Source organism: Apteryx mantelli, chromosome 8, assembly GCF_036417845.1.
Source record: "Apteryx mantelli isolate bAptMan1 chromosome 8, bAptMan1.hap1, whole genome shotgun sequence".
In the NCBI taxonomy this organism is placed as follows: Eukaryota; Metazoa; Chordata; class Aves; order Apterygiformes; family Apterygidae; genus Apteryx; species Apteryx mantelli.
In genome coordinates, this window is record NC_089985.1 from 20,058,755 (window position 1) to 20,071,260 (window position 12,506).

General features: G+C 35.4%; 1 protein-coding gene across 1 annotated transcript in view; it reads left to right on the forward strand.

Moving 5' to 3' along the window:
- The window catches only part of COL11A1 (collagen type XI alpha 1 chain), a 173,878-nt gene that overhangs the window by 141,246 nt on the left and 20,126 nt on the right, over nt 1–12,506 (forward strand). The window contains exons 50-54 of the mRNA XM_067300830.1: nt 3,712–3,765; nt 4,277–4,384; nt 4,583–4,636; nt 4,909–4,962; nt 6,163–6,216. Coding sequence (XP_067156931.1) covers nt 3,712–3,765; nt 4,277–4,384; nt 4,583–4,636; nt 4,909–4,962; nt 6,163–6,216 — 324 coding nt within the window. The remainder of the gene's footprint in view (nt 1–3,711; nt 3,766–4,276; nt 4,385–4,582; nt 4,637–4,908; nt 4,963–6,162; nt 6,217–12,506) is intronic.

The window sequence follows — 12,506 nt, forward strand, 5'->3', positions numbered from 1 at the left end:
AAAATAACAATACACTAGTAAAGAGTCCAACCCAGCAAACAAGTGAAATCAATACATTAGGTGCCTCATCAGTCATTGATTTATACTGCAGATGGAAGTAAGAGGACTCAAAATCAATTCAATATTCTGGCCCTACGTTTAAGAACATGGCTAATAAGTTTGCACAGATATTTCCATGTGTACACGTCTACATTGTCTACCCACCTGTTTGGATGTAAACATTTAATGAGTGCAGACTTGTGCATAAGGACAATAGGGTGCGGGAGATTATTGGCTAGTTTGGATCTCCTTTGTAATTTTGGGCCTCTAGATCTTATTAGTATTTACACTAAGATATTTAGTCAAAATGTGGCTATGGCAACTTATGCTAGCTGAATATCTGGCCTTCAGATGAATTACTTAAAAACCTCATATGACTCACTGTCTCTATCTTTTCTCTTCCTTCCCACCTCCCCAACATGCTTGTAAACATAATCCCTCCCAGAAAATATAACATTTCCTTAGAATTTCTCTTTGGATTAAATTTACCTCTCCACTGAGCCATAATATAGACCTATGTACAACACAGTCACATATGCGTATCTATGTGACAAGGGTTTGTCTTCTAGGGTCACCTTTTTTTTTTTTTTTTGTTTTTGTGTGTGTGTGTGAGGATGTCAAAAAGGAGGAAAAAGTGTAATTGAATCCTCTTCACCAGCCCGAGTCAGTAGCAAGGCTGTCTTTAATTCTTACAAAATAAATCACTGTATTCCAGAATAAAACCAAAAGGTGGCAGACTTCTATCCACTATCTCTGTCACTGTACTTTGTATGGACAGTTTTCTAGAACTAGTCTTAAAAAGGAAAGATCTGGCCTGATGACAGAGGAGGAAAAAATTCCAGAGGTTCAAAAAATCTATTAGATCATAAAATATATTTCTGCAAAAGAACGTATTTCCCATGAAGAAGGTTTCTCTGATTCTGAACTAATACCATCCTTACCGAAAAGGCAAAGAAGGAAGACAAGGATGAACAATAACCTATAGATTGCACAGTTATTTAATAGATACAAATATGCACTCTCTAAATACATATCAGCTACAATCTTCCTTATCAAAACATGTCTAACTCCCTTAACAGCTGTCTGAAACAAGTATAACCTTTCCTAGCATTTAATGTTTGGAATATAAAAATCCATATCAGAAAAAGAAAAGATTACATATGGGGAAGAGTCACAGCTTTTTTATAGAGCAACATACGATTTAGAAGTATTACTGTGAGATTAAGCCATAACTAGACTAGTCTTCCACAGATGCCCTTTGAGGAGAACTCCTGACGTTTTCTAACCCTTCCACTTTTGCTCTCTTCCACAGTGCTTCTTTTGTGGAGTTACTATGCACAGAGCCCATGTGGGCTGCCTGCATCTGCCAATTTAGACATGTGTGCTATAGCAGGGATCCATAAGATCCCAAGAGCACAGTGTTCTCCCAGTGACTCCAAGTACACTTCAAAAGCTCAGAGAAAGCCTATCATTTCCCTTCTTTTCATGAGATCATAAAATGAAGATGAGGTTGCCAATGGGAAGGGGAAAGAGTGGTTTTCAAATCAAATGTGAATCATTGTAAATTACAATATCCTTTGGCAAAAGGCAGAAAAAGAATTTGCTCCCTGGGAAGCTTAAAATGGGATTACACTGGCACAGATGCTTGTCAGGCAAAACTTTGCACAGTCTGCACTCTATGTCACCCATTTAATTAGTCCTGCAATAGAATATGTACAGAGAGATCCTCACACCTTTGGGGAACCCTGCTGAAGGGCTATATTTAATTTAGGTCTATATTCTGGACTCTGTTAGATAGAATGTATATTTATCGATATTCCACTAACTTGAATAACATCAATTTGTTTGCTAATTCCAGACCTCATTCTCTGTAGCTACAGAAATCTAACCTGACTGATAGTTGTCATGGACAAAAAAACAATACTAATGATGCTCCAGATTCAATAAACCCTATGTAGAGGATAAGAAAAATTAAGATTATGAATTTTCATAGAAAACACACTTAAAACCTACTTGTTGACCTGAACTATCCAAAAGACATTTTATTAATAATGAATGCTGTATCACAGAAGCAAATTAGTCATACTAATACTTAATACTCAAATGAGTATTAAGTACTAAAAAGGATAGCTACTTAAGATCAATGAAAATTTAAATAAGTTTAATAAAACAAACTGCAGTTTCTAAAGGCAAGTTCACCCCCTGGAAGTGCCCTTTCTAAAGGATATTTTAATATTGCTTTCAAAATTCTGATAATCTGTTAATTATCTGATTCTGGAATTCAGTTGGGTAGTCATATCTTCTTCCATTCATCTAAAGTAATATTTATATTGAGCCAAATTCTGGTTCTAGTGAGGTCATCATGCTGCCATTAGCTTCTGTGAATAAAAGTTCAGTATCTATAGCATAAGAGTTTGTTTAAATTTCATCTTTATTGATTTACCCTTTTACACTCTCTGCATGGAAATGAGAGAGATGCATGTTGTATTAATTGAATTGTCATAGGATGAAGAGGGGCATGCAGGTCATACAGGATATGATGGATACACAAGCTTAATTCCAAATCTGTGTTTGAGTTCAGTTAAGAAGATTGGATGAAATTAATTTTCAGCACTGAAGTATTCATATATTTAGGCATAATTCAGAAAGGTTACTGGCAAGGTTTAGTTGGTTTCAAAAAGGTGTATATATTTACCTCTAGTTATAACACTGCTACAGGAAAAAGATCCCCCCATTAACAGTTAAATTGAGAAATCCTATGGAATAAAAATATATAATTCTCAACTCAGCACTCCATGACAATCACAAAGCAGGTTCTGTTGTCCCTTCATAGATTTGTGTATCTGTGTCTAATAGCTAAACATTTTAGTACCACAGTAATTTTCTATAAAGGTTTATTTATCAGTCTACTGAGCTAGAAAATAATCAGCCAAAACTAAACTTTAAAATGAACAATTGCAAAGACAGTCTTTGACATGTACAGTACTGTGTATTGGCACAAAAAAAGACTAAATTAACTTATATGTTCATTTAATATTGTATAATCTTTGACTTGCACAGATTGTCTCCATATGGTGTTCTCCTCAAAGCCATCTGGTTTACTAAGCAATTTCCATCACCAGTAATACACAGGGTATGCCTCTGTGGCCTGTGGTGAAAGTTTTATTAACTGTTATGCTATTATTTTATCCTAACACTTTTTTTATTATTATTATAACACTTAACTATAGAAATAATGTTTTTGTTCCATTGAAATTCATTTCCAATTAGTATTCCCTTATTTGTAGGGATTTGCTTCCAGGCAAAAATATCTGTTCTGGAGAAAAAACATGCATAGTCAATATATTTCTTGGCTTTTTTGTGACTAGAAACAAAGATGACAAACAGAAAATTTGCAGTACATGATAAAGAGGAAGATTTTCCAAAACCCAAAGGGAATGTGCATCTCCCTTTCTAACTGAAAGCTTAGTCTGATAGTTTCTCTCTAAAAGTTCAAATTCCATTTCAGCAAAAATATATGGGAGTAACTCAACCCCATTTAGGTAGACCCAAAGAAGGACAGTTCCTGTAAGCTGTTCACATGAATAAGCGTAAGCAGTATGTCATAACAGAAGTAAATTCACAGAAATATTCTATTTACTGACTCATCAATTTATTGGCATACATTTACAGGGTGAACCTGGAGAAGCTGGTAACCCTGGACCTCCTGGAGAATCTGGGACATCTGTAAGTATTTTGTTTTCATCTTACCATTATTATGGTTAACTAAGGTATCTGGCAGTGCTTACTTCAGAAAACGTAATCAGATTGCTTGTGCACTTGTGTACATTTTCTTTAAATTTCCATTGAAGAATTTCTACCTTTGAAATGTAATTTGATTGTTTATAATTATAGCCACATCTTTTACTGTAATAATTAGAGGTCAAAGCTGAAGACTTCATAACAGTGTACTCACTTCTTCCAAAAGTATTATCTTTGTCATGCATGTTTTTCTCTCTGAAGACAGTCCATTGATGCAAAATAGGTTCAGATTCATATCTGGGTGCAGAGGTTGGCACTCAGACCTGAGATTCACAGGTATTCCAATCTGGGACTGAGGGCCTAATTTCCCATCCACAAGCCAGCATTTATTGAGAAGGAATAACATTGCCCAGATCTGAGAAAGAGTTTTATCATTGTAATCTTTTTTTAGCCACCCAATTTCCAGACAACTTTTTTGTGCTTATGTTTTCTGCAGGGTCCAAAAGGTGAAAGAGGAGAAAAAGGCGAGGCTGGTCCACCTGGAGCAGCAGGACCACCAGGTGCTAAAGGACCTCCAGGCGATGACGGGCCTAAGGGTAACCCCGTAAGTGAGCTTACTAATTTTAACACAAAGCACTATGAAGCACTGCTGAATGAATCAAACCTTTGCTACATATAAAACTGTGGATTAATTTCTACATGAGAGCTAAATCCATTGTATTCTTCCTAAAATACTTTGTGATGATTGTTACCTTCTTCTCAGTGGATGACACTTTCCTTGCTTTCTTCCCAATTTATCTAGGGCCCAGTTGGTTTTCCTGGAGATCCTGGTCCCCCTGGCGAACCTGGTCCTGCTGTAAGTATACTTAAAAAACAGTTTTAGCTCCTAATCTTGGTTTGTACTAAATTCTAGTTACCCCTGCCTCTCCCTTGCCTAGGGATGAGGTCTTGCTTGTAAGAGCTATTTCTTAAATCTTAAAGCAGGTTTAGAAATCTTTAAAAAATTTTGAAAATAGTGTCCTTAGAAAAATGCTCTGTAGAAAAACAGTGCCCTTATATTTGCATATGAAACTAAATTACTTGATTTAGCTGAATTTGATAATTTGCTCATTTTCTTGATTTCTGTAGGGTCAAGATGGTGTTGGTGGAGAGAAGGGTGAAGATGGTGATCCTGGTCAACCTGTAAGTTGTTTCTGTCATTTTGTGTCAGCTTCATGTTCACTCCTACCCTAAATCAGTGGTTTCTGTAAATTCATATCCCTAAAAATACTTTCTAAATAGATTCTTTTTTATATTTTATTGAAAAATAATAATCAGAGGCAAGAGCTCAATTTCTTTCAAAAGTAGAAAGAAATGATGTGTTAAGGATTTGTGCCTGAATTGCTGAGAAAGCACTAAAAATAGAGCAGCTCTGAGTGTAACAGGGAATGCTGCAGCTATATAATCTTCATCAGCTCACCTGATGAAATGAAGCAAAATCTTGGTATTTCCACAGTATTTCATGTCACATTTAAGATTTATCTGAGCAATAACCATATTAAGCATCAAAGTCCTTATATTTCTGAAGATCACCATATCAAAACATAAATTTAATTTCTGATTGCAAAAAAACTAGGATTTCCTATGTGGAAAGCCCCATTTCCAGCACTGAATGTTCTTATTATCAGGGAACTATCCTATACAGTACAGTTTGGAAAAAAAAAAAGGTAGTGCATTGGAAGACACGTGGTTGGAACTAAGTTATAAACTGGGGTTTATGTGCACGCTTCAGGAAATTAGTATCTATATGTCTTACTTAGAAGTAAATACTTTTAGAATGTTAAGTGTTCATGAAGAACAGCCTATCAAACTATTCAGCAATCCCACAATATTTACAAGAAGAGTATCACAGCTACCCACATGAGGCACACAAGATTTTCAAAAGAAATGCCACTTACATGGCAGCTATCTCATAGATGATGATGAAAGTGTACAGCACCAGTAACAACCTGAGGACCTCACATTTGAAAATTTGCAAAGACCACACACAGGAGAAGAAAACTGAGAAAGTTAGAAAGTTAGAAACTCTTTTTAATAGGGTTAGGCAGTAGGCTAAGACCCTGTGTTACGTTAGTGCAGCCACCTTTTTGTCTGAAATGTTTTGTTGCAAACAGGAAGCGAAAAAAGAATGGCTGCATTTTGTACAGTAACACAAGGTGTTAAAACTTTCAGTAGACCCCCCCATCATATCCCAAGGAAGGATTTGCTGGGTGAGCAGGTATCACTTCTGTGTGTGTGTTTATGGTACTTACTTCCTGTCCATTGAAAGGGGACAGTGTATTGCAGAAGAAAGATGATAACTTTATTCTTTTTTGCCACTGAGTTCATCATTTTCAATTGCAGGGTCCACCAGGTCCTTCAGGTGAAGCTGGCCCACCTGGTCCACCTGGAAAGAGAGTAAGTGATTTCTCCTTGTTTCTTGTACTTTCTCTTTTTGAGACATTATGTTTTAGAAAATTTCAGCTACTTGTTTTCCATGTTGTGACACTCGCATATGATGTTTGTAGTCTCTATTCAATAATGACAAATGAACTGAAAAATACAAACAGCAGAGAAAACCCATTAACATGGGTGATGTAAAGCACTTTAATCTGCCTTGAGTTTAGCTATTAGGATCTGGCACTTTGAGGAAGAAAGAGGTATGTCAAGATATACAGCATCTCCTGGAACACAAAGCAGGAGGAAAATAGCTCTTAACATATAGGTTGCATAATGGTCTGTCTATAGCTTGAAATCAAAAATTGCAAAAAACTGCACTGGTGAGAACCTGAAAGATCTCATGCTCCTTCTGAGACTGCTGTATACACACATTTATAAAATCAACACAAATGTTACACCTTTCCTGGCTACCATTACTCTCATGAAATTCACCTATTTTGTAACATTCAAGTAAATTTGGGGCAGTCTGGAAGCATTAGCAGCAGCATAACTTAGAACTGCACTTACCTGATGAGCAACCAGGAGAGCTATATATCCATCAGCATGAAGGCTCCTATTTGCCAACATCAAGAAGAATGAGAAGACATAGGGAAGAATGTATTCCTGGCCTATAAATGTGCCTTTTCTTTTCAGCCAGGTGAATTCAATGTCAACTAGGGTAAGAAACTAGCATTTTTGCTAGTTTGCTAACAGAAGTAGCTTTTTTTTTTTCCTCTCTCTCTCTGTACTGGAATAAGAATGAGAACAGTTCAGCTGAATCAGTTCTACAAACTAATTTCAGCTCAGGTTTCTTGCTATTATGTCAAAAAGAGGTAGCATCCTTCCTGATAGTACTGAAAGCTGTGTCCTTTGTACAATAACATCTACATTGTATTTTACCAAGCCAGCTAAAAAATTATTTATCCATATGGTCATACTGGAAATCCACATTCAAATACCCAGCTGGGTAAAATCTGCCAGGAGACAAAAGCACAGACATCTATTTTGAATAAGATATTATGCACTTGGTATTGTCAAACATGCTGTGAAGGACTGCGAGTAAAGGAAAGCACTGCAGACATCAAAAATGCATAAAGACTGATGTTATAAGGTAATACAAAACATCATGCTTAGGTGTATGATTGCTGGTAGGGGGCAGGAAGAATGTGCCTGTTTTAGTGTCTTTAACCTTTGAAATAAAATAATTTCAGTTTAGTTTCTGTGAAAACCCATGCCATCTACTCCACAAACAAAATTAGCAAGCAGACATTTCTGTAACTGATGAAGCCATTCCATTATTCCTAAAGTCTTTGAAGCTTCACAGGCTTTACAAATACAGCTCATCAAAATCAGTAAATAATGTTATACTTATAGAACTGTATGATGCATCAACCTTTAGATCTGCTTCAGAGAGCAATTAGATGCAGTTTTTACACTTAAAAAAAAGACAGCATCATTAAATGTAAGCTGAGAGCTATTTAACAAAATGTGTTAAATTGGTCTATTTAATAGGCTTGAGTGAACTGACATGCTTAATTAGTTTTATCTATTTTACACAATAATCTATTTGCTGCACCAACTTGCAACACATTTATAATACTGCAAATGATTATGGTAGCATTAGGAATCTTATCACTAGAACTGGAATACAGCTTGATTGAATATTAGCCATTAATGTTTGTTCTGCATCAGATTACAACTTCCTACTTTATTACATGGAAAGGCAGTAGCTTATTCCTAGCAGACGGGACATATTGCACCTGATTATACTTAGATGCAAAAACACTGTGGAAATACAAATGTCATCCATAATCTGTGGTTCAACACATTTCCAAATTAGTGATAGTGCAAGGAAAAAGCTATGTATAAGTATTGCCAAGTGATCCCATTCCTGAATTCTGAAGAAAACACTTTGTAGCATCAAATTCTGTATCACATGAGTATGTGAAAGCTTCAAGCTTGTAGAAAGCCAGTGTTGTACTAATGTTATACTTGAAAGAAACAATGAAGGATTGAACACTTCATACTTTGCTGGCATAATGAAGAAAACATATGCTCTTCATTAGTTTTAATCAGTGGTATGGTAGAATCAGTTTCAACAAAAAGCCCTGGCAAATGTCCTCTCATTTGGATTAGGACATGTCTTTTCAGTAGTAATGCTGCTGCCTATAGAGGTGCAGAGCTCTGACAAAACTACTAGAAAGCAACATTACACCTCATTTTTTGCTTTTCTGTCTCTAAAATGACAAGCTGAAAGCTGATTCATACTGTTAAGTCTAGTCCCTTGAACTCCTCATCCACACTTTGTCCTTCATTAATTTTCATTCCCCCTTTCCCCTATATTTATTCAATCAATGCCTCTTCCACCAATCAATGCTTCACCACTTTCTCAGTCAAAGTTTGTTTCATTCACATTGTTCTATGGTCTTTTTTTTCCTATTGTATTCACTACAGTAGCTGAGCATTTTCTCATTCTCTAGACCAATTCTGTTCCCTAAGCCCCTTCTATCCTTCTCCCATCTCTCTTCATTTCAAACACATTCTCATGCACTTAAACTGCATCTCTGTATTACTGCTTCACTATCCCTGTAATTACTTCTTGCCAGTGCTGGAAGTCCCTCCATATCAATGCCTGCATTGGCCCCCCTTCCTTCAGAATCAATTACTGTCAGTCATATCTGGGCAATTTAATGATATTAAACTGTTTAGTCCAAAAGAACTGGCATGTCCTGCTTGAAAACGAAATCTTGTGAAAGTTTTGCTTATCCATAAACCCTTGGTAACTTGGAATTGACCTGAACTCAGTTTCACTGCCCAGTTGTATGAAATTATGTTTGTTACCAGGTTTCTGAGTTATGAAAAATAGGTGTCTAATATTGCTGGTTCCAGAGAGGTTCCCCCAGGGTTTCCTGAGAAGCAGCTTCTAATGAAAGACATGGACATGAATACAGTTTTCCCATTGTATCTGAGATACTTCAGCTACAGATACATAATTACAGTAAAATTCAAATATCAAGGGAAGGCCAAGAATAAGTTGATTTTCCTGGTTAGTGATGGGTAATACCAGTAACAGGATTACTATCAGTTGGTGAGACAAGCAGATATCAAAACTGTTTTACTGTGGTGCTCTAAAGGTTTTGACAATAAGTACCAGAGGTTTGAACTAGCTCTGGGACTTACAAAGGGTCTTATGGACAAGCAGTATGGTGAATTTCTTTTAAGAAATACCATTTGGGAAGTACATGGCAGAATGATGAGCCTGCTCCAGATTTCTGCTTTGCAGAGGTAAAATTCCCTAGCTTTCAAATGACCAGTTAGCTCAAGTCTAAATCAAAATAAAAGGTTAAGCTCAAGTTTAAACCAAAGAAAAGGTTAAAGCCTGTGACTGACACAAGAATAGATCATTAGCACATCCAAAAATGCATGCCCTAATTAATATATTATTTTCAGACCTAGTGATTGCTCTTCCAAAAAATACTTCCACAGATGCCTTTCAGAAACTGCTATTGCAGTAAATGCTTTTGCTTTTATAGGGAAGAAATCAGCCCATCTTCCGAACTGAATCTTACATTCAGATGAATGACTAGGTTAAATATATATATTTATATGTCAAAAATATAATCTAGGAGTAGCACACACTGTGTTATAACCACTGATAAAGTCTGAAAAAGTGATTACATATATTCTTGAAAAAAATTAATTTTAATTCAATCATAATTAATATTTTACAGATTCTGACTTTTGAAATGATCTTTGCATGTAACAAATCAGATAAATGAATGCTCAGAAGGCTTTGTAAATCTAAATGGTTATGGTGTAAGTAATCATAGTAATTGTGCATGCAAATCTAGCATGGATTTGTGCACATACTGTTTAGAAAATTAGAGCTATCAAAATCCAGCATGGGAAATATTTAGCTGAACTGATTTTGTCATTAACAAATGGAGGGCCAGATTCTCTAGTTCACAACAAAAGAATATATAACAACTAAAATAACAACTGATTTTAAATTACATATTCATTGGATCAGACTTTCTAGAACTGGTTTAGTATTGACTAAACTCTGCTTTTGAAATCAGTGATAAAACTCCTACTAACTCTAATGATAGTGGAATTCAAAAATAGTAATCGTTTTTGAAAAGCATCTTGCCAATGATGTAGAAAGGCTTTGCTCAGTATTTCATATATACAATAATATGTATATATATCTTGCTTTACTTGGATAGTCAAGACAATAATTTTTGTTCTAGATAAATTATAATTTGGTTTGTAACTTTTATTAAGAGATGAAACTATAGTAAAAACACAGGAATAACTGTTAAAAGTATTTGAGAAATATATATTTCCCTTGGTGTAAACAAGAAAAAACAATCTTATGCTTGATATCCCCAAAAAGGATATAATTCTAAAATTAAAGGAATTTACTCCAAAGCATTTGCTTCTCTTTCTTAGGCAGAAATAATCTGTTAAATGGAATATTGATTGCAGAATGTGAATGAGAGTAGTGTAGAAGTAAAACCATGGCATAATTATTATTGAAGTCAGAGAGAAAATGTTGTTATCAATTGCCTTATACATATATATAATATGCATATATATATGTATATATGTGTGTGTGTGTGTTTGTATATATTCTTTCATAACTTTGTAATAGGTTGAAGTTAATTTCTTCAATAGGTTGAAATGTAGAGTAGATGAGACAACCTGAGTCATTAAACTGTATTTTAGTGCTAAGGTTATCATTCTAGCTGGCCAATGCGAATAGTTTTGTATCATCTTTCTGAAGGATACTCAGCAGCAGTTAAATACAATGTTTCCAAACATATTTTTCTGGTAAATCATAAAAGCCTAATGATGCAAAAGAAAGAATTTTTAAAGTAAACATATTATTTAAAGAAATCTGTTATAGCTACTTGCAAAAATTGATCAACTTTCTTAGTATTCCTGATTCAACATAGCTTATAAGGTTACTAGGAAACATAAGCATTTGGTTGAGTTTGCAGATTTCAGTGCCCAGTTAAGTGTCTTGCCAGATCAAGACCTCAGAGGCTGTACACAATGGCTATGAGTTAATCAGCTGTCATATTTACTTTACATATATTAAAAAAAAAACATCCAGCACAATCAAATTTTTAGTGGAGGCACAGAACACATCACTGACTTGACTTCTCAGCTATCCAGGATGCAATTCCAACCTTACCAGTGCTGTCTGATTTGAGAATGGCCACTTTTTCTCAGCACATCTTCCTCTCAGTATAGACTTTCCACCATCCTTTGACAAGGTCTCCACTGATTAAATCAGCCTAGATCATCTGGAAAACTTGAGGCATTACATGTATGTATATGATATTTGAAGCTGAACAGACAGACAGTGTACTACTTAATGGCTTACACACAGCACTGGGAATAAGAGCCGTTTTTTAATCTTTTTGCTATTATATGTTTTTTAAACGCTCCTAATATTGCTGTCTGAATTTTTCTGTCTGCAAAAACTGAATAAAGCAACTTGCCTGCTTCACAGAAGGATGTACTTCTGAAGTGTTCTTAAATGTTCTAAAAAGGAAAGTTGCATCAGAATGTTAAGTTTATTGTTGGAGCAGTCCTAGAAAACCAAGGAGTTCACAAATTGCTATGGGCTTGTCAGTGAGGGTTTGGAGCTGTACAGTTTTGCTGTTGCTCAGCATGGGTCAACAGCATACTGTATGAAGACTGCATTTGTGAAGAGGTGCAAAGTTTTTCAGTTTCTCTTTACAATGTGGAAGATAAGTGAATAGTTAATAAACTGAGCTACATTGCTCAGAAAGCTGAAAGCAGATATATGGCTGGCACACTGAAAAGCGGTACGTCTAAAAAGGCTTCAGTGGGTCAATGTTTCCTGATCCAATGCCTGCTTGTCTAGAAATGTAGATACAAAGACTGAACCACGCTACAATTAACACTGTTATTCTTCTTCTGAAACTTATTCTTTGCACATACCCTTTGCACTTCTTCTTTTGTGCCATGGAGTACTGTGTAATATCTTACATAGTTTGAATTCGTTGATTTTTATCTGACAAATATTGAAAACATAAGGAGGAAAAGACATCATCAAACATTCATTTTCATATCTATTCTTACAACAAGTAACATATGCAATCAATAAAAATCAACACAAATAATCCTTTTTGCTTATTTTCTTCTTAGCCGTTCAGCTTCCTAGGCCCTTCAGCTGTGTCTCCTGCTGTCTGGCATGTTTTCTTTATTAGTGTCAATTAGATGTCTAGATCACA